The following is a 23309-nucleotide window of genomic DNA, read 5'->3' on the forward strand; positions in this document are numbered from 1 at the left end:
TTACCAACCAGCTAACGCTCTAATATATAGGCAAACGCTTTAAGCTTTTCAGAAATGAAGACAGCCCCTGAGGAGAGAGATCTGGACCAGGCCGGTGCCCCTTCATGAAAAGCTGCATGGACCTGTGGAGGCTCTTCATCAGACCACCAGCTTCATTACCAGAGCTGGACTACAAGTTTAGCATTGGCGAACGACAAGAAGAAGAAGAAGAAATGAAGAGTTTATGAATGCCTCTTTTATTTTCACTCACAGCTTGTAGGTTTTGTCCTTGCCATTTGGTCAGGATGGCGAAAAAGAGAACAGTCGCAGACTGTTGTCCCATAGGTCCTGGAGGAATTGTAACTGTCTTCACCTGACCTGCGCTCCCTTGTTGTGGTGCAACCTATATAAAAAACCAAAGAGCTGTCACAACTTATGATTGTGAGATAAGACTTAAAACAATCAGTATACATAATTCTACCCCTGGTTGCCCACATACTTATCTTTGTCCAGCTTAAAAAAAAATGTTCACATATTTTAAATTACCAACTGACTCAAACAAAGAAAACATGTCACGAAAACTGGGGGAAAATCATCCGCTCTAGTGAACATAAATGCACAGCTCCTACAACATTTACTGACACATTAACCAAGAACACAGATGGGAACACACACAGTCACAGGCAGATACACCGACACAGAGAGACACATACACACATGAAAACAACCAGCTATGCAGGCCCTTATATATATCCAGAAGACAGAAATGTACACACATACAGTCACAAGAGGAAGACAGACAGACAGACAAACAGACAGACAGCCAGCCAGCCAGCCAGCCAGCCAAAGATATACAGACAGACAAACCTGACAAACACACGCACCTGAACAAAAGTCGAGCCAAATAGACCTTTTTCGTATAACCTTTGCCCCCAGCGTTTCGACCAATCAGATTTTAGGGCACGGCAGCCTCTCTCTGATAACCGGAACTAGGGGGCAATAGGTGCCTGGCCTGAAATACCTCTTTCACTTTCGATGCTCGAAAATTACTTTGCCAGAGGATTACTTTGAGAAATTCTGCAAGAAAACGGATTATCTTGTTCAAAATCATGAACAAAAAGTCAAGGACATGCACGAAGGTATGGTTTGAAAGAGAGAAATTGTAAGTTTTACGCCCTCACGGCAAAGCCATTAGGGGCATGTTACACGGAAAAACCCGGCTTTGTATGAAAATAAAAAATAAAAATGCAGGGGGGGGGGATGTAGACAGCTAGCTGCCGGCTGCTAGAGGAGACCTGAAGTGGGCTAGGGACCGGGTTGGGTCGTCTTGGGTCAGTGCTGAAATGGTTACTTTATTGGCTGTTGGCCGAACGGACACCCGGGCTTCATATTTTTGCATGCATGTATTCGTGTTTCCAAGGCCTGAGGCTTTCGCTGTGACCCTGGGATCTTTATCGTGCGCATGCGTGCACACGGGGGGTGTTCGGACACCGAGGAGAGTCTGCACAAAGTTGACTCTGGGACACACATCCCGCGCCGAACTTGGGGGTTGAACCCACGCTGATAGTAACAACCGGTTTTAAAGCCAGCGCCTCTACCAACTGAGCAACCCCCCCCCCCCCCCCCCCCCGAATTGGTTTGGTTTGAAACTGCTATTGGTGGTATATGGACGAAAGACTTGGCGAACTTCCCCTGCATAAGCGAGGGTGCGTATCGCTAGCGCTACGTGTCATTTGTGCTGAGTGTCATTTGTCCTACGTGTCATTTGTGCTACGTGCCGCTATCGCTACGTTGATTAGTGCTGCAAATAATTTGTCGATGAGTCGCTATCATTCGTTCATTATCACTACGTGTCGACAGCACTACATCTTTTAGCGCGACGTGTCATTATCGCTACGTGTCAATACCACTACTTACTGACGACTCTCTCTTTCTCATTTTTTCAGTCTCTCGCTCTCACTCGTGGTTTGTGTGTGTATATGTATGTCTGTGTATGTATGTGTGTGCGTATGTGTGCGTGTGTCTGTTTCAGTGTGTGTGTGTGCCTGTGTGTGTGTGTGTGTGTGTGTGTGTGACTCTATCTCTCTCTCTTGCTCACTCGCTCGCTCACTCACTCTCTCTCTCTCTCTCTCTCTCTCTCTCTCTCTCTCTCTCTGTGGCCTTAATAATAAACCATTCTGAGTTCTCTCTCTCTCCAGGGCCGGACGAGAGGGGGGGGGGGCCTTTGGGGGCTTTAGCCCCCCCCCCCCCCAAAAAAAAAAAAAGAGAGAGAGAGAGAGAGAGAGAGAGAGAGAGAGAGAGAGAGAGAGAGAGAGAGAGAGAGAGAGAGATGTTAAATTTCTGGTGGTGCTATTTCATTATTTAAATGACTTTTTTGTGCAAGAATAGGATAATTTTTCATGTATAAATGTTAACATATCTTCAGCTTATGGGGGCAACATTTTAGCGCCCCCCCCCCCCCCCCTGAAAACGTACTGGTCCGGCCCTGCTCTCTCTCTCTCTCTCTCTCTCTCTCTCTCTCTCTTCTCTCTCTCTCTCTCGCTCTCTCTGAAGGAATATTTTGTTGTTCCTTTCAATTTGCCAGAGATTTGTAATTTTCGGAAGAAAGTCTCTGCATGATTTTCAGTTGTTTCTTTCGGATTTTGATCTTTTTAGAAAAAAAGGGCTTTGTTTTTGACTAATTGTAAGACAGTGTTATTGCATATATTTGTAAATGGAAATATTGACACAAGGTATAACCGAGGATATCGAAACCTTTTCTTCTTTCCCAAATTCTTTGATGAAATGAGAGGGGGGAGAAAGAGAGAGGGGGGGATTGACAGACAGAAAAAGCGCGAGAAAGCGGAAGAGAGAAAGGGATTGTGCATGCCGATGTGGCATGCATTCACCTATTTTTTGTTGTAATTACGTTTGATCAAGCCATTGCACGATGTAAAAAGAAGTAAACCGTGTTTTTCTTGTTGTGACCCGTTTTGTGGAGCGTTAATATTTTTACGTGTAATTCACGTGCTCCTTGTTCAGTTGTTGTGACCTGGTTTTGGTCGGAGTGTCACAAACTGCGTCGTTTAGTTCTAGAACACCGTGAGATTCACGTGCTCTTTTCCGTGTTTTGATTTTGAGGTGAGCCCTGCGAATCTGCGTTGCAAGTTTTAGAATACGTGTGACTCACGTGTTTTTAGCTTTGTGATGTCAGCTAGTTCCTTGATGTTCTTTCTGTTAAATATACCGTTTTAAGTTTTGGGCATGCACGGAGTGCGTGATCGGTTACTGATTGGTTGTAAAATAGTAGTTTCACCCGATTCTGTCTTAGGAATGTTGTTGGTTGGTCAATCCGGTGACCTTTGACTTTTGAATAACTATTCCATGTTAGGTTTTTGTTTCCATAAATACCGCTGCTTGACTCCTGTCTCGTCAGTCGATCTGAGGGTTTTAGGAAGCGTTTGGTTTTGATGTAAACGTATGAAGGTTATCAAGTGAACCAACGGAGTGTTTCTTATGTTTTAACGTCAACGTAATGTTCTTGGAGACAGTTGTTTCTCAAGTGTGAATCGTTTTGTGCCCTTCGTTTGTGAGGCAACACGTTTTTGGTACTGCTGGTCAACCCACACAGCGCATAAGGTAATTTTGTTGTTACTTGTTTGTGTTGTGTTTTGGTCGCCATTTTGTAATGACTTTGTGAGTTGTTTATGTATAACGTGAGTTGAAAGTCTGACTTGTTGTAGTGTTTCTTTATTGTGTGTTCAACTGTTCTAGTGTTGTGAACGTACAGCAATGTTTTGTAGACGCTAGAAAGTCGCTAATGTTTATAATGATAACTTGTGTTTTCTGTGGTTAACGAAGTTCGAAGTGAAACGTTTTCTCCGACTTTTTCAGCCTTACGTTAAAAGAATTTAGGTAAAAGAAGCTTGCGGTCTGTGGTGATCGTTTGTAAACGGGCTTATTTCTTGTAACGTTATTGAGGGAAAGTGGATGAGTAAATATCTTGTTTGTGACTTTGATTAACGCAGGAACGTTGTCGTTAGACTTTTTTGGTATGACAGTTTGCTTTGTATTCCTGGCCTGATGAGTCAACGTTTTGTATTTTTCTGAAAGTAGCCATTTTGGTTTTAAACGTATGTATGCTAAGTTTCTTGAGTATTCTTAGTGCTTAAGGTATTGTTGAACGTACGGAACGTAATTCTTTATTGTTGTTGAACGTACAGAACGTAACTCTTTATTGTTGTTGAAGGACTAACCAACGAGTGTTTGGTAATTGTAACTTTCGTGTCTGTTTGTCTTCGCCTGTCTTGTGATTGTTTATTTTTCTTGTATTTACTTCTCATGTCTAATAATTTGTTTTCTTTTCTCTTTTTCTTTCTGTCCATAAGTTTTTTACCGCAATAAGTAGTATCGCAATACGTAGTATCGCATTACGTGGTACTGTAACTATATATCTATACATTACTGATCCCTAGTGTCAGATGTAAAATAATAAACCAGTACTTTTGCGCGTTATCGCTTGTAACCTGTGTTTGTCATTTCGTATGAACAATATGTAGTACCAGCCTCGCTCACGAAGGCGCGCACAGTAAAAAACTTTAGTTGCTGTCGTCCAGTAAAAAACTTGGCTTGCTGTCGCCCAGTAAAACAAACTTAGCTGCTGACGCCCAGTAAATAACTTTTGTTATTGACGCTCAATGAACGTAAACGTAGCTGTTGATAACCAGCAAAAGACTTTATTGTTACCTGTCACTGTGTTAGTGAACCATAGTTTGACATAGATCAACTTGTCGGTTAGAGATCTTCCTACTCCGTATCCGGCGCATTTTTTGTGACTTTTGTGTATTATCCCAAACGACCCTCGGATCGACTCATTTTACTTTATAACCAGATAAACCTTATGTGGGTTTTTAGTGCTTTTGAATAAGCGAACATTGTAATGGAGGAGATTCCAGCAGATAAACCATTGGAAGCTTCAGGTTATGACATTAACGGCGATGAAGATGAACATTCTCAAAGGCCTAGGCGTGACATTAAGCCTACTGAAAAAGGTAGAGAGTACCAGATTGAGATCAAAACTAGAAACTTCGCAAGACAACGAACATTCTTGGAACGAGCAATCGGTGAGGTAGTAACAGAGCTTAACCAAGAAACTCCTAATCAAGAGTCGTTAACCAGTCAAAAACAAATTGTTTTGAGCATGTACAAGGATCTTGGTGACATAGAGAAAGGTCTTCGTAGTATTGGTAGCGGTGAAACCATTCAGGAAAGTTGGGATGATGTTCAGAGAACAGTTCAGAACATTATGTTTGACATTGATCGAGCTCTTGACAGACAAACGACTAGCGTGCAGGTGACTAAAGAGCCTACTTCCAGGCATAGCAGTGTTACACCTAGCGTTGGGTCATCCACCCACAAGTCAGCCAGTGGTAAGACTGCCAGCCATAAAGCAGCTAGCGTTACGTCAGCCATCCACAAGTCAGCTAGCCACAAGTCAGGTAGCAGGAGATCAGGTAGCCAAGTAGCTTCTCGCGCCGAGTCTCTCCGCTCTAAAAGTGTTAGCTCTGAAGACACTAAATTGGCTCTTAAACTAGAGGCTGCATCCCTGGCCATAAAAGTGGAAGGTGACGCAATAAAGGAAGCTCAGTTTAGTGAACTGGATCTCTTACAACAACAATATGCTGAGAGAACAGCAGCTAGGCAGACTGAGGAAGCTGAGAGAAATGCAGCTAGGCTGATCGAAGAAACTGCTAGAAAGGCTAAGGAAGCTGAGAGAATAGCAGCTAGGCAGGCCGAAGACGCAGCTGAAGCAGCTCTTGAAGAGATTAAACAGAAGAAGGCTTTGAGACAAATTCAGTCCACCGAATTGAAAATTAGCTTAAGAGAACAACAAGCTATGTTACAAGTATTGGAACAAGGTGAATCCGTTCAGCAGGATCTCCCTGATCTACCGTCAGTTGATTTGTTGAACTCTAGGTTCCACCCTCGTCCTTTCGTTCCCTTGTACAGTCTTGTAGCCCCTCCTCTAAACAATGAACAAACAGCGATAGGAATAGGGACAGGTGCTGCCGTCATTGCTGATCAAGGGACACACCAGCCAGCCTTGGACGTCACGTCTGTTCCTGTCTGCAACGCCGCCAGCACCCGTGACATCTCTACTGTCAACGCTGCTGTCACCAACTTCATCGCAGGAACCACAACGACTGAGCCACGACAGCACGCGTTACCTGTCGTGGACCTCGTCGTTGGAGTCAACGCCTCTACAAGCGCCGCTACTACCAACAACGCCACCTACGAGGCGTACGGACCTCAACGTAGAGAGGATGTCAACGCCCCCCATCACGCCGGAACGAGCGCTCCTTTCGTCCGTCAGGAGCCCTTCACACCCAACTACACGACGGCTGCAACTACATCCTCCATGCGGCCTACAGCGCTGCTGACCACACTGCAGCACCCTCTCGGTGCATACACTGGTCAGCCGCCTCTGCACAACGTTGGACACTCAACGACAAGCGTCACAGGCCCTCGCCCGCCTGATCTCGACCACACAGGTTGGTCCTATCACCTACCAGAGACAAGGGAAGGTGATGAGACGCAAGAACGACACACCTACTTCCCAGAAGAACGTCACCAACGCATGGACCACAGACGTTTTCAAGTTACCCCACCCTGTTTCCCCTATGATACCCACCTACATCCCAAACCAGAGCCTTTCGTGCCCACATTCCTGGACCCACATCAGACCACCCCCAAAGTTATTTGGGGAAACGAAAATGCAAGGCCCCCTGCGTACATGAACTTTGACAAGGAATGTCATGCAGATCGTCCATTTGCCTCTTACCCCCCGTCTGCGTACTACCAACGTCCACTTGCTACTCCTGCAAAGCAGGACACTCCTATGGACTCTCTCGCCAAAACCCTATCAGACGCTCTGATGATCAACCGCTTGCCGATGCAGGAGCCGTGCATTTTTGTTGGTGACCCTCTCCAATATCCAATTTGGAGATCGTCGTTTGCGTTTCTCATCGAGAGACAGAACATAACCAGCAGTGAGAAGTTATTGTATCTGCAACGGTACATCGGAGGTCAAGCAAGGGAGGCCGTGACCGGCTTCTTTCTGCTGAGAGAAGGTGATGCCTACGAGAGAGCCATGGAAGTGCTGGAAAATCGGTTCGGCAACTCATACGTCGTTTCGCAAGCTTTCCGGACCAAGCTGGACGAATGGACCCCAGTCAAAAGCAAGGATCCCAAGGGACTCAGAAGTCTGGCCGATTTCTTGCAGCAATGTTCCGTTGCTGCCCAGGAAGTTGGTGGACTGAGCATCCTGGATGATGCCCAATACCTACGGAAGATCGTCGGAAAGCTCCCAGACTGGATGAGTCACAGATGGTCTAGAACAGTTGCTCGAACCAAGGTCGAAAAGAAGAGGTATCCTCTGTTCCATGAACTCGTGTCGTTCGTTACTCTCGAAGCAGACATTTCTAACGACCCTGTTTTCGGCTTGACAAGTGCATCGGGGACACCAAGAAAGTTCACAACGAACCTGTCAACCCTGACAGAGGATGTCACCGCATGTCTGCACTGTCAACTTCCGGACCATGACGCTGGGACATGTAAGGAACTCATAGTGAAGCCTCTGGTTGAGATACGAGATTTTCTGTTCAAGAACCGTATCTGCTACGGATGTCTGAGAAGCAAGGATCACCAGAGCCGTCAATGTATGCAGAAACAGACGTGCAAGAAGTGCAAGAAGGCTCATCCCACTTGTCTTCACGATGACAATTTCAAATATCAGAACAGTATGAGTGAAAACAAAGGGGCGAGTGAACACAAGAACAATTACCGTACCTCTGCTGCTGACGTTCAAGAGCCACTGTCATCGTCGACCCCTACGGTGTCTGCTCTTAAGGCCAGCGAGGAAAACAGCATCGGTTTCACGTCTATGATCGTTCCCGTTCTCGTTTCCAGTGACTCTAACCCCAACGTAGAGGTGCTGACGTACGCACTACTGGACACTATGTCCAACGCCACTTTTGTAGTGCAGTCAGTGGCTGAAGAAGTTAAAGCCAAATCGCAGCCGACTACACTCAGGGTCTCCACACTGACTGAGGACAATGCTGTGGTCTCCGGCAGGAAGTACTCTGGATTGCGTGTCCGCTCTCCTACCTCCAGTGAGTTTGTCAGGCTCCCTTCTGCCATCTCACGACCTTATCTGACCGTTGACCCCACTCATATCCCCACCTCAGAGACTGTCAAAGCTTACCCACATCTCCAACACCTGTCTCCAAAACTGCCCCCCTTGTACCCTGACTGTGAAGCAGGCCTCCTCATCGGCTACGACTGCGCTGAAGCCCTCATGCCCCTAAACGTTGTCCAAGGACTGCCATTTGCAGTAGAGACTAAGTTAGGTTGGAGCGTCGTCGGCAAGGCACCGCATTCCGTCGCCTTTGATGGCATAGCCTCGTCCATGCGCGTCATCGTCAAGCCAGGATCGAGGGAAGAAGAACGTGTAGCTCACGTCTACAAGGTACAGGTGGACGAAGTCTCGTGTACTGACCCATTACATGTTATGGAAAGAGACTTTGCAAGTGACTCAGGATCCATGTCCCAGGACGATGTAAAGTTCAAGAAGATCGTGAAGGTCAACGAAGCTGGTCACTTCGAGATGCTCTTACCATTTCGACCAGAGAAACCGTCCCTCCCCGACAACAGAGGTGCCGCAGTCAAGCATCTGAAGGGCCTGAAACGCCAGAAAAAACAAGGGTACCGTGATGACTGCGTCAAGTTCATGACATTAATCTTGTACGGGCTGATCGTGACGTATTTTGCCTCTAGGGCAATCCACATTGAAACCCTGGATGACATGTCAAGTGATTCCTTCATCAACGCCCTACGCATTGTTGTCTCCATGCGAGGAAACATATCACGCATTCGGTGTGACAAAGGAACGAACTTTGTAGGTGCATGCAATGAGTTCAAACTGGCATGGAAAGAGATGGACTCTGAACGACTGACATCAAAGATGCTGGAAAGCAAATGTGAGTTCAGGTTCAACCCCCCTGCAGCTAGTCACATGGGTGGCGTTTGGGAGCGTCAGATCCGAACGATACGCAGCATCCTGAATGGTCTTCTCAGAAGATCAGGCCAGCGTCTCACTACTTCATCACTTCGTACGTTCCTATACGAGGTGATGGCCATCGTGAACAGTCGACCACTGTCTGTCGAGTCATTGGAATCGGCAGATGGACCACGCCCTTTGACCCCCAACCACGTCCTCACCATGAAGTCAGGTGCCATCCTTCCGCCCCCTGGTGTGTTTGAAGATCCAGACCTGTACGCCAGGAAACGTTGGCGCTGTGTCCAGCGGATGGCAGACGAATTCTGGCTGCTATGGAAGAGCCAGTACCTTTCACTTTTGCAGAAACGTCGTGTCTGGCAACGTCCCCAGGCAAACGTACAGGTGGGAGATGTTGTTGTCTTGCATGACCAGAACTTGTGCAGATCAGAGTGGTGCATGGCTCGTGTAATCGAGGTGATGCCTGGATCTGATGGACTGGTCAGACGAGTGAAAGTGCATGTTGGAACAAAGGCTCTAGACAATCACGGCCGTCCCACTGGTGATAGTCGCATATTAGAGCGACCTATTCACAAAATGACTGTGTTAGTAAATCGTGAAAATCACGAAGACAAAGCTGTGTAGGCGAACTGAAAGAACATTGAACTTTGGAGTGTTTTTCCAATTTGACAGTTGTTGATTGTTGCGGTTTGTTTTTATACCAGATGATGTAACGGACATTTATGGTTTAAGTGGTGCGTTCTTGTTATGCCGTCGAGTAAATGACTAGTGGCATTTAGTTGAAACGAGATGTGTTGAAACACTGAAAACGATTGAACCATAATATTGTTGTGTAAATGTTTTGCAACACAATGGTTTTGAGTTGTAAATTTGAAATGTCTAAATCTGCGTTTGTCTTCTTTTGATATAAGGAATATGTTTGTACAAAGGTTTTTGAAGGAAATTATATTAATATAATTTCCGGTGGGAGTGTGCATGCCGATGTGGCATGCATTCACCTATTTTTTGTTGTAATTACGTTTGATCAAGCCATTGCACGATGTAAAAAGAAGTAAACCGTGTTTTTCTTGTTGTGACCCGTTTTGTGGAGCGTTAATATTTTTACGTGTAATTCACGTGCTCCTTGTTCAGTTGTTGTGACCTGGTTTTGGTCGGAGTGTCACAAACTGCGTCGTTTAGTTCTAGAACACCGTGAGATTCACGTGCTCTTTTCCGTGTTTTGATTTTGAGGTGAGCCCTGCGAATCTGCGTTGCAAGTTTTAGAATACGTGTGACTCACGTGTTTTTAGCTTTGTGATGTCAGCTAGTTCCTTGATGTTCTTTCTGTTAAATATACCGTTTTAAGTTTTGGGCATGCACGGAGTGCGTGATCGGTTACTGATTGGTTGTAAAATAGTAGTTTCACCCGATTCTGTCTTAGGAATGTTGTTGGTTGGTCAATCCGGTGACCTTTGACTTTTGAATAACTATTCCATGTTAGGTTTTTGTTTCCATAAATACCGCTGCTTGACTCCTGTCTCGTCAGTCGATCTGAGGGTTTTAGGAAGCGTTTGGTTTTGATGTAAACGTATGAAGGTTATCAAGTGAACCAACGGAGTGTTTCTTATGTTTTAACGTCAACGTAATGTTCTTGGAGACAGTTGTTTCTCAAGTGTGAATCGTTTTGTGCCCTTCGTTTGTGAGGCAACACGTTTTTGGTACTGCTGGTCAACCCACACAGCGCATAAGGTAATTTTGTTGTTACTTGTTTGTGTTGTGTTTTGGTCGCCATTTTGTAATGACTTTGTGAGTTGTTTATGTATAACGTGAGTTGAAAGTCTGACTTGTTGTAGTGTTTCTTTATTGTGTGTTCAACTGTTCTAGTGTTGTGAACGTACAGCAATGTTTTGTAGACGCTAGAAAGTCGCTAATGTTTATAATGATAACTTGTGTTTTCTGTGGTTAACGAAGTTCGAAGTGAAACGTTTTCTCCGACTTTTTCAGCCTTACGTTAAAAGAATTTAGGTAAAAGAAGCTTGCGGTCTGTGGTGATCGTTTGTAAACGGGCTTATTTCTTGTAACGTTATTGAGGGAAAGTGGATGAGTAAATATCTTGTTTGTGACTTTGATTAACGCAGGAACGTTGTCGTTAGACTTTTTTGGTATGACAGTTTGCTTTGTATTCCTGGCCTGATGAGTCAACGTTTTGTATTTTTCTGAAAGTAGCCATTTTGGTTTTAAACGTATGTATGCTAAGTTTCTTGAGTATTCTTAGTGCTTAAGGTATTGTTGAACGTACGGAACGTAATTCTTTATTGTTGTTGAACGTACAGAACGTAACTCTTTATTGTTGTTGAAGGACTAACCAACGAGTGTTTGGTAATTGTAACTTTCGTGTCTGTTTGTCTTCGCCTGTCTTGTGATTGTTTATTTTTCTTGTATTTACTTCTCATGTCTAATAATTTGTTTTCTTTTCTCTTTTTCTTTCTGTCCATAAGTTTTTTACCGCAATAAGTAGTATCGCAATACGTAGTATCGCATTACGTGGTACTGTAACTATATATCTATACATTACTGATCCCTAGTGTCAGATGTAAAATAATAAACCAGTACTTTTGCGCGTTATCGCTTGTAACCTGTGTTTGTCATTTCGTATGAACAATATGTAGTACCAGCCTCGCTCACGAAGGCGCGCACAGGGATGGAGGGTGCTTTTTATTTGATGGTTGGTTGGTTTTAGTTCTTAATGCACTGTTTTTGACAATAGTTTTCATTCGGTAAAAGCCAAATTCAATTACCGCTCTCTCTCTCTTCATTACACACACACACCGACACACACGCACAAACGCATACGTACACACGGTATCGTACACACAAACTCACACACAGAAAAACATCCGTGTATGTATATACGGTATCATGCGAGAGAAAGAGAGAGGTAGAGAGTGGGGAGGGGGAAATCCAAGATTAAGGGTGGGTACGAAGTCAACGTAGTTGGCATCGCTGATAGCCGTGCCATTGCCAGACACGAAGTGACTCGAGCAGACTTTTCAATGGCACGACAAACCCCTGTCGTCGGATTGCTTGCACCCATCGCGTCCTTCGCTGTTACGCCTTCGCACTTGCACCCATCGGAAAGCCATACAATGACAAATTCTGTCCACCGTATTTCTCTTTCTTCATTCCACTGTTGCACTTGCAGTTGCAAACACAACAGTTTGCCTCGTCGTCTCCGCACTTGACTTTGCACCAAGCCTCGTTGTCGATTTTTCCTTTTGCCCCCTAGTTCCGGTAGATCTGACAATAAACTTCACAGCGCATGCACCAAAATTTAAGTGAAAAAGGTCTATTCTACATGTACACACCTGAGCAACCTGAGGATACTTTTTCAGGATGGCTGAGCCCACTGCAGTCTGACCGAGGTCCATGTCCTCACCAACAACACACACCAGTCCGTCCACCTTCACAACCACAAGAATAACAAAATTGTGTCACAATAGAAACAAATATTGCTATTTCTTATGTTACGTGGATTTCCATTGGTCAATTGGGCACAGCTGAGCTCAGTGCAAAAGTGATATCGACGACATTTCCGTCGATATCAGTTTTGATATCGACGACCTCTTTATTGCTTCCCCACTTCAAAAACAAAAACACTTAAATTTAAAAACAAACAAATATATATGAAAATGTAATCATCCCAGAATTTAGTCACCAAGTGACTAAAGACTTTTTGAAAGAAAAGACATTTTGAAATACTGAAGTACAAGAAAAGAGTGAACAAAAAGAAATAATAATCAGAGGGAGGGATATGGAACAGCCAAAACTGAGACAAATACTTTTGTAATTTCTTTACAGTAAATACAAAATGTCCAGAGAATTAGCAATATATCTAACATTGACTGACTGTGTGATGATATCTTCTGCTATTGGTCTGTTTCGACAATGATATCAAAATCTCGACCTCCGGTCTCGATTTTGATATCACTGTCTCAACAGACCATAGCAGAAGATATCATCACACAGTCCGTCAATATTGGGTAGTCAATGCCTTCAAAAAGGTATCATTCAATTTTTATAAAACTGTGCATATACACCGGTTTTTGAAATATGCTTCATAAACACGCGAATGTACACACACACACACACACACACACACACACACACACACACACACACACACATACACACACTGTGACGCTTTTGGACATTATACAGCACAGTACACGAGACTACTTTGCCGAGACTGGATCAGCTAGAGGACCGAGACTATAACCAGCTGCCATCTCGTCATAAAATATGACGTCATGACAAGAAGGCGACGTCATGACAAGAAGGCGTAACACTTTCCACCTCTTGATTTTGCTCGCATCGATACACGTATTGTGAATTATTGTAATATCGCCAAAGAAAAGCGATGCTTGTGTATGTTGTTGGTTAAAACACAAGAAGATTTCTTGTGACTTTGGTCAAATAAAAGAATAGTAAATTGTACTGTGGTGTTTTGTTTTGACTGAATGAATGGAACTAGATTGTGAGTGGACCTTCACAAGTCAGTGCTCATCCAAAGAAAGAAGAAGTACCAACTGTCTTTTGGAACATTTGAGAACAAAAGGGCAGGCTCTTTTCTTGTGGGGGGGCCGTAAACTCACGAACCTGTTTGAGGTAGGTTTACCTATTAACATCTATAGTAACAGATGCATCACACAACGATGTACCCGGAGGTCTTCGAGCGGCACGAATCCGTCGTCACATTCTAATAGAATTTGTAATTTCAAAGCAGGGTTTGACCGGTGCAAATCTGGGCAGCCGTCTTCATCATCATCATCCGTTGGTCAATTGAAGGCTGATGACTGTGTGAAATTGTGTGTGTATGTTTATTGTTTGGGAAAGTTAGGACCGCTGATATTAACATATGTTTCTCTTTGGTCCAGGTTCAATAACAAGTTCAACTAACGTTCAATAACCAGTTCAACGTTAAAGAACAAGTTCAATCTTTCTTCTGGAGTCAAGCCCCATCCTCGAGGCTCCTCCCTAACTCCAACCCCTCCTTCCTTCATCACCTAAACGTACTCCGGAACTAACTGGAGTCCTTCATCTTGATTCTTCAGCATCTCTTCCTCGCCGACGCCAGAGCGCATGGGTGCACGAGTCATTCCAGAGTGTAGAGTGCCGATCGTCTCCGCCCCAGGCCAGGCAGTTCAGAAGTCACAGCACATTTGCATCTCATGAGAGGGAGATCCCTGCGGACTTCGAGGGGAAAAAGACTTAGACGCGCATTCCTCGCCGAGCAGTACAAACTGTGTGATACTAGCTCCACCTTACTTGAACGCTGAAACCATCCAAGCTCGAGCAGTGCACAGACACTCTTGTACGGACCCATGCCTACTTGGCCGAGAAAGATAAGCAAAGAATAATATTAAGTCACATCATATCCATCTGTTGGCATCATTAAATTTATACGTTTAACTTTCATCAGTCTTTGTTGACTACTCCTCAAAGAGCTCCTTTCTACTATCATTCTCACTTTCCTTTACACGTACACCTAAACACACATATAAGTTTAACCCGACTCATAACGGATCAACTAGAACCTAAAATAACGGCGATCACAGTCTGCCAGTAGTATAACCCCCTAGACTATATTACAGTGAGAGCCAGGGTTTGTCACAAATTGGGAACCTCGTCCGGGGATCTTGTTGAGTCAAAATTAACTTAAGAAATTCTCGTGTGTATTGTACGTTCTCATCTCATCTTAGTTATTTTGTGTTTAGTTTAAGGATTAGTTAAACCCCAATCCCAAACCTAAACCACCTCTAAATGTAGAGACGTTGCTCTGGGTAAATAGCAACAAAGCATTCCATTCCCACTCCTAAAAGCGAACGTAACCTCTTATTGAAGAGACGATACAAGGGAAGCATGTCAGATAGCTTCAGTACAGTTTAATCAGACGAGGATTCTGTTGTAAACTGGTTAGTTGGTAACATAGGGTTGGGGAAACGACTCCGTGATTCCCTTCTTCTGAGAGAAGAACCAACGCAAGGTGTTAGTCAGAGCGGTATAAATACTCTGCAAAAGGGTGTAGTTTGTTCAAGCTATAAATTCTTTCACTTTCGAATTCGGAATTCAAAGTAAAAGGGGACAAGAGAACCGTTGTTCTACGAGAAGTCCAGATCTGACATATAGTTGAGCAAATACATATTACTGATTTCGGTTAAATGTCATAGCATTGTGTTTGATCAGCACAAGTGCGGAGTTGGCGAGGGTTCCGATAGAATTGGATTTTATTAGAACACCGAATTATCAGTCACGTTAGTTTGACGTGGGTGGCCGATTTGAATAAGACACTTTGTCTAAAGTCGTGGGCAACTTTGAATTCAAAGTCACAAACAAAGTTACAATTCGAGGAATTGGTAACTGGAGTGTGTACACACTATAAACTAACTTGGTCGTTTTCAATTTCCGATTTTACAAACGCGATTTACCGAGTTGACGGAGACGGTTTCCGAGTTGGCTGCGGCAAATTCCGATTTTTGTGGATTTTGAACGCGTGTAACCAAGGGTTTTCAGAAGGATCGCTAATTTCGTAAAGAGGAGGATTCTTTCGACGACAAGATGTCTGAAGAACAGCAAGTCGCTAGTGGTGTCACTACAAGGAGCAAGGCCTTGGAGCTGACGAAAGAATTGATGGAGAAAGGAGAGATGTTAGGTCTAACGGGAGCTGAGCTGAGAGAGTACGTGATCGAGCAAGAACGTGAAGCAAAGAAGTTCGAACTCGAGCAGATACAGCAGCAAGTTGAGCGTGAACGCGAAGCTAAACAGCGGGATCGCGACGAACGTGCCAGAGACAAGGAACATGAGTTCCGGCTCGAGGAGTTACGTATCCAAGCTGAGGCTTCTCGCCCTACTAACTCAGGAGGAGGAAACTCCAATAACAGCAGCAACCACACCCAGCAGAGAGACCGAGACAACTATCAATCCAAGTTGCCGTTCTTGGAGGACAAGGACGACATCGAGTCCTTCATATTTCAATTCGAGGACCACGCCCGAGCGAACCACTGGAGCAACGAGATTTGGTTGCCCAGATTGACAGCACTCCTCAAAGGAAAGGCGCGACTCGCCTACACCCGCCTTACGGACGACGAGCGAGGATCGTATGAGCTTCTGAAAAAGGCTCTGCTGGAGCACTTCCAGATTACGGCAGAAACGTACCGGAAGAAATTTAGATCTAGAAGGAAAGAACAGGCTGACACGTACAAGCATTTAATCAACGATTTGTCACTGTTCATGGACCGCTGGATCGACATGTCAGGACATGGGAGTGATGTCGAATCCCTGAAGGATTTATTTTTGAGAGAGCAGCTGATGGAAATTCTACCAGAGAATTTAGCTACTTATATCAAAGACAGGGAACCAGAGGACATCAGCGCTATCAAGAAACTCATCGTGCGGTACGAAGAAGCAAGACCGTCAGCGAGCAAGAAGACCCGAGATGACAAGGGGTCAGTGAAGGAGAAGGATAGTCATCGATTTGAGGCACGCAAGGCTAGTGGGAAGTACGACGACAAATCTCAGTCAGGCAAAGTAGCGGACAAAGATAAGCCATACTTCAAGAAGGACATCAGATGTTTCCACTGCAATGGACCTCATTTCAAGCGTGAGTGTCCGAAGCTCAGAGAAGATGCCGGGGCAGCTATGGACACCAAAGTGAAGGTGGGAAACTCGACAAACTACGACAAGCTTTGTGGAACGTGCGCCGAGAAGACCTTCACCAAAGTCTCCAAAATCACCGTCGAAGGAAGATTGACGACAGGTTTCCGAGACACGGGAAGCACTTCAACAATCGTCGACGCAGCTCTGGTACCTGACGCCAACTTCACTTCATCAGTCAAGGAAACGACACTCGCAGATAAGTCTACGAAGAAACAACTACGCATAGCAAGAGTACACTTGGACACGCCGTACTTTGTAGGTGAAACAGAGGTCAGCGTGATGGACAACCCGATATATTCCGTCCTGATAGGAAATCAGATGGGTCTACAAGGAGAGACAGTAGAAGTTCCCGTCTACCCAGTACGTGACCCTGTGATCGTGGAAGGATCAGCAGCCGTGGAAACACGGGATCAGAGGAAACGAGATGCTGCACTAGAAGCGCAGATACCGTTAGTACCTCAGGCCGAACAATTGTTTTCTGCAGCCGATCTCAAGAAGGAACAACGTGCAGATGAGTCCCTTAGTCGTCTACAGGTGCTAGCCGAGACAAAGGTGACCCATGGACGGGTCAGTTTCACACACGTCAAGGACGTCCTTTATCGCCAGTACGTCGACAAGGAAGGGAAGGAGCATCGACAAGTTGTTGTACCTCGGAGGATGCGATCGAAGGTACTTCGCACAGGACATGACTCGCCCATGGCTGGCCACTTGGGACAGAAGAAGACTCGCGAGCGAATCTGGCAAGAATTCTTCTGGCCGGGGATAGTGGGAGACATCAAACGTCATTGCATGAGTTGCGACGCGTGCCAACGTACATCACCGAAGGGACGGACCAAACGTGTACCGATGGGCAGGATGCCAGTCATCGATACAGCCTTCAAGCGTGTAGCCGTGGACCTGGTTGGTCCAATTAAGCCTATCTCCGCTTCGAAGAAACAATACATACTCGTGATGGTCGATTATGCGACAAGATACCCAGAGGCTGTGGCACTGAGAGACATCAAAGCCAGCACCATCGCCGAGGCGGTTTGGAATTTCTGGACCAGACTGGGACTGCCCGACGAAATCCTATCCGACAGGGGCACACAGTTTACCAGCGAGCTGATGAAGGATGTACAGCAGCTTCTGGCTATAAAGGGACTTACGACAACTCCATGGCACCCTCAGACCAACGGATTGGTTGAGCGCTTCAACGGGACGCTGAAATCAATGTTGAAGAAACTAGCGATGGAGCAACCCGAGAAGTGGGATGAGTTCATACCAGCCCTACTTTTCGCATACAGGGAGGTACCACAAGACTCTCTTGGATTTTCACCATTTGAGCTCTTGTACGGACGCACGGTCAAAGGACCGATGCAGATACTGAGGCAACTCTGGACAGAGGAAGAAGCTTCCGACGAAGCAAAGACAACTGCCGAGTACGTAACTGACTTACGGAACAGGATAGAAGAAACCTGCGAGATCGCAAGAGACCACCTAGCAAAGGCAGCGCTTCGCCAAGCTCATCACTACGACCGCAACACCAAACGTCGGACGTTGGAGGTCGGAGCCAAAGTGTTGCTACTTCTCCCGACAAAACTTAACAAGCTCGAGCTAGCATGGAGGGGACCATATTCTGTCGAGGAAAAAGTCAACGCATTTGACTACCGTATCAAGGTGGGACGCAACGTACGCACGTATCACGTCAACCTTCTGCGGGAATACCACGAGAGAGACAAGATGTTCCAGGCAGAACATACTCCTGAGGAAGAGGAGGAAGAACACATCGCCATCGTCGTCGAAGACTATGACGAAGTGCCAAACGACTATTTCGCGGACGCGGACAGTCTGAAACACATCCCGACCCCGTCAACAAAGAGGACGGAGTTTACTAAGGATGTACACATATGGGAGAAACTGAATCGCAAGCAAAGAAAGGACATCGAGGATGCATGCCAGGAGTTTGGCAACAACCTGACCGATGTACCAAAACAGACCACACTGGAAAAGTGCGTCATCAAAGTGACGGAGAAGAAACCCGTCTATGTGAAGCCCCGACCTATTCCCCATTCCCAAGTCGACGTCGTCGAACGGGAAGTCAAGGAGATGTTAGAACTCGGAGTCATTGAGCCTGCCTCATCACCCTACAATTCGCCGATTGTACTAGTGAAGAAGGCTGACGGGAAATCAATACGGTTCTGCAATGATCTGAGAGAGGTGAACAAGGTCGTACAGTTTGACGCAGAACCCATCACTGATGTGGAGCACCTGTTTTCAGAGCTTTCTCACGCACGATTCTTCAGTAAAATTGACCTCACGAATGGATATTGGGCTGTAATGATCCAGGAAGAGGATCGCGACAAGACGGCATTCACCACGTCCCTCGGTCAATTTCGATGGGTAAACATGCCATTTGGACTATCTACGGCTGGAGCAATTTTCAACCGTATGATGAGGAAGCTGTTGCTCCCATTGAACAGAAAGGATGTCCATCATTTCATGGATGATATACTCATCGCCACCGAGACGTGGGAACAACACATCGAGGCCGTGAGGGCAGTCTTGAAGAGACTACAAGAAGCGAACCTCGCCGCGAAACCATCCAAGTGTTTCTTCGGCTACGAACAACTTTCCTATCTCGGACACGAGATTGGAAACAGCAAAAGGTGGCCCGAGGACGACAAGGTCAAGAAGATCAGGGATGCAAAACCGCCAGAAACGAAGAAGGAGCTGCGAGCATACCTAGGGACAACCGGATTCTACCGTTCCTACATCGCAGGGTACTCCGACATCGCGGCGCCGCTCACGGACAAGACAAAGAAACACGAACCAGAACACGTGAAGTGGAACCAAGCATGTCAGGTTGCATTCGACAAACTGAAGGAAGGATTGACGAATCATCCTGTCGTCATCATGCCAGACCTCGCACTTCCGTACGTCGTGAGAACCGACGCCTCTGACCGTGGAATGGGAGCTGTACTGCTCCAAGATCAAGGAAAAGGCCTTCAACCAGTGGCTTACGCAAGCAAGAAGCTGAACAGCGCTGAGCAGAACTATGCCACAGTTGAGAAGGAGTGCCTAGCTACTGTGTGGGGAATACAGAAGTTCGAACGCTACTTGTATGGAAGACATTTCGTTTTAGAAACGGACCATCAACCCCTCCAGTACTTGCAACGCATGAAACCGACGAATGCAAGGTTGATGCGTTGGGCATTACAACTGCAACCATACGACTTCACCATCAAAGTGATTCCTGGCAAGGACAACGTGGGAGCTGACTACTTGAGTAGAATGACCACAGCGTAGGATAAGATTGACCACAATCTTCATTCCCCCATGGGCGTATGTGACGCTTTTGGACATTATACAGCACAGTACACGAGACTACTTTGCCGAGACTGGATCAGCTAGAGGACCGAGACTATAACCAGCTGCCATCTCGTCATAAAATATGACGTCATGACAAGAAGGCGACGTCATGACAAGAAGGCGTAACACTTTCCACGTTTTGATTTTGCTCGCATCGATACAAGTATTGTAAATATTGTAATATCGCCAAAGAAAAGCGATGCTTGTGTATGTTGTTGGTTAAAACACAAGAAGATTTCTTGTGACTTTGGTCAAATAAAAGAATAGTAAATTATACTGTGGTGTTTTGTTTTGACTGAATGAATGGAACTAGATTGTGAGTGGACCTTCACAAGTCAGTGCTCATCCAAAGAAAGAAGAAGTACCAACTGTCTTTTGTAACGTTTGAGAACAAAAGGGCAGGCGCTTTTCTTGTGGGGGGGGCCGTAAACTCACGAACCTGTTTGAGGTAGGTTTACCTATTAACATCTATAGTAACAGATGCATCACACAACGATGTACCCGGAGGTCTTCGAGCGGCACGAATCCGTCGTCACATTCTAATAGAATTTGTAATTTCAAAGCAGGGTTTGACCGGTGTAAATCTGGGCAGCCATCTTCATCATCATCATCCGTTGGTCAATTGAAGGCTGATGACTGTGTGAAATTGTGTGTGTATGTTTATTGTTTGGGAACGTTAGGACCGCTGATATTAATATATGTTTCTCTTTGGTCCAGGTTCAATAACAAGTTCAACTAACGTTCAATAACCAGTTCAACGTTAAAGAACAAGTTCAATCTTTCTTCTGGAGTCAATCCCATCCTCGAGGCTCCTCCCTAACTCCAACCCCTCCTTCCTTCATCACCTAAACGTACTCCGGAACTAACTGGAGTCCTTCATCTTGATTCTTCAGCATCTCTTCCTCGCCGACGCCAGAGCGCATGGGTGCACGAGTCATTCCAGAGTGTAGAGTGCCGATCGTCTCCGCCCCAGGCCAGGCAGTTCAGAAGTCACAGCACATTTGCATCTCATGAGAGGGAGATCCCTGCGGACTTCGAGGGGAAAAAGACTTAGACGCGCATTCCTCGCCGAGCAGTACAAACTGTGTGATACTAGCTCCACCTTACTTGAACGCTGAAACCATCCAAGCTCGAGCAGTGCACAGACACTCTTGTACGGACCCATGCCTACTTGGCCGAGAAAGATAAGCAAAGAATAATACTAAGTCACATCATATCCATCTGTTGGCATCATTAAATTTATACGTTTAACTTTCATCAGTCTTTGTTGACTACTCCTCAAAGAGCTCCTTTCTACTATCATTCTCACTTTCCTTTACACGTACACCTAAACACACATATAAGTTTAACCCGACTCATAACGGATCAACTAGAACCTAAAATAACGGCGATCACAGTCTGCCAGTAGTATAACCCCCTAGACTATATTACAGTGAGAGCCAGGGTTTGTCACACACACACACACACACACACACACACACACTCTCAACCAAATCATTCAGTCAAATGTTGACTGAACATACAAATAAATAAAAAAAGATCTGCAGGGTTGGGTGTGTGTGTGTGTGTGGAGGAGAGATCGAGGGAGAGGGGCATCTAAGGATCAGGAAAGATAAACTCACATTCTCCAAGGCAATATTCCCTGACTTGACAGTGAGAGTGCTCTGGCCAATTGTGATGCTGTATGGATGGATATTGTTGCTACTACGATGTCCAGGTTTAACGCGATGAGTCTTCCTTGGTGATGCCTGACTGGGACGAGGCCTGGCTGGTCTTGCAGCATGATCCTGCGTTTGTGTGTAACTGCCAGGAGAATAAGGGCACCATTACCAAATAGAAGCTGCCAACGCCAAAGCAAGAACAGGACAAGAACAAGAGGGATGAATACTTTCTATGGAGAGCGGTCTAAGGAATACATATCCAAAATGACCAAACTCTAAACTTGACACAGGTTTTAGAAAAAAAAAATTAGAACAGTAAGTACATCTGCCACATTTCTCCTAGCTGTCGTTCAAACCTAATCACACATTTTGGAGGGGAAAAAAGAACAAGTCGCGTAAGGCGAAAATACAATATTTAGTCAAGTAGCTGTCGAACTCACAGAATGAAACTGAACGCAATGCAACGCAGCAAGACCGTATACTCGTAGCATCGTCAGTCCACCGCTCATGGCAAAGGCAGTGAAATTGACAAGAAGAGCGGGATAGTAGTTGCGCTGAGAAGGATAGCACGCTTTTCTGTACCTCTCTTCGTTTTAACTTTCTGAGCGTGTTTTTAATCCAAACATATCATATCTATATGTTTTTGGAATCAGGAACCGACAAGGAATAAGATGAAAGTGTTTTTAAATTGATTTCGAACATTTAATTTTGATAATAATTTTTATATTTTTAATTTTCAGAGCTTGTTTTTAATCCAAATATAACATATTTATATGTTTTTGAAATCAGAAAATGATGGAGAATAAGATGAACGTAAATTTGGATCGTTTTATAGATTTTTATTTTTTTTTACAATTTTCCGATTTTTAATGACCAAAGTCATTCATTAATTTTTAAGCCACCAAGCTGAAATGCAATACCGAAGTCCGGGCTTTGTCGAAGATTACTTGACCAAAATTTCAACCAATTTGGTTGAAAAATGAGGGCGTGACAGTGCCGCCTCAACTTTCACGAAAAGCCGGATATGACGTCATCAAAGTGACAAAGACATTTATCAAACAAGAAGAGCAAACGCTCGATCGAGTCACTTTCGCAGTTCTGAATATTATATGAGGCATCAGATGGACAGGAAGAAATTGCTATTCACAACACAATGAGTCACGTTCACATAAAATTTGAGCCCGGTCACTTTTATAGTTTCCGAGAAAAGCCCAACGTTAAGTTGTGTGTTGCCGAACAGAAAAGGCTAGTTATCTCCCTTGTTTTTCTGATAACGTTCGTAAAAGGCTACAGATGTAAATACTTTGATGTAAAGAATAATCCTACAAAGTTTCAATCACATCCGATGAACTTTGTCAAAGATATAAAATGTCTAATTTTTCCTTTGACGCTGACCTGTGACCTTGAAAAAGGTCAAAGGTCAACGAAACCATCGTTAAAGTGTAGAGGTCATTGGAGGTCACGACTAAACAAAATATGAGCCCGATCGCTTTGATAGTTTCCGAGAAAAGTCCAACGTTAAGGTGGTGTCTACGGACGGCCGGCCGGCCGGACGGACAGACTAACACTGACCG

The 23309-nt window shown here is 45.0% G+C and overlaps 2 protein-coding genes across 2 annotated transcripts in view; one reads left to right on the forward strand and one right to left on the reverse strand.

Moving 5' to 3' along the window:
- The window catches only part of LOC138969629 (uncharacterized), a 49908-nt gene that overhangs the window by 15566 nt on the left and 11033 nt on the right, over positions 1-23309 (reverse strand). Inside the window, exons 2-4 of the mRNA XM_070342487.1 lie at positions 21697-21877; positions 12379-12474; positions 251-382 (exon numbers count right to left, since the gene is read on the reverse strand). Coding sequence (XP_070198588.1) covers positions 251-382; positions 12379-12441 — 195 coding nt within the window. The 5' untranslated portion in view covers positions 12442-12474; positions 21697-21877. The remainder of the gene's footprint in view (positions 1-250; positions 383-12378; positions 12475-21696; positions 21878-23309) is intronic.
- Positions 14941-20011, forward strand: LOC138969630 (uncharacterized). The gene has a single exon (XM_070342488.1). The coding sequence runs from the start codon at positions 15629-15631 to the stop codon at positions 20009-20011; it is 4383 nt and encodes a 1460-aa protein (XP_070198589.1). The 5' UTR covers positions 14941-15628.

The sequence above is a fragment of the Littorina saxatilis genome, linkage group LG6 (assembly GCF_037325665.1).
Source record: "Littorina saxatilis isolate snail1 linkage group LG6, US_GU_Lsax_2.0, whole genome shotgun sequence".
Classification (NCBI taxonomy): domain Eukaryota; kingdom Metazoa; phylum Mollusca; class Gastropoda; order Littorinimorpha; family Littorinidae; genus Littorina; species Littorina saxatilis.

Bases quoted from the DNA above. Each gene is read 5' to 3' on its own strand.
- LOC138969630 (XM_070342488.1), top strand. From the start codon at position 15,629: ATGTCTGAAGAACAGCAAGTCGCTAGTGGTGTCACTACAAGGAGCAAG.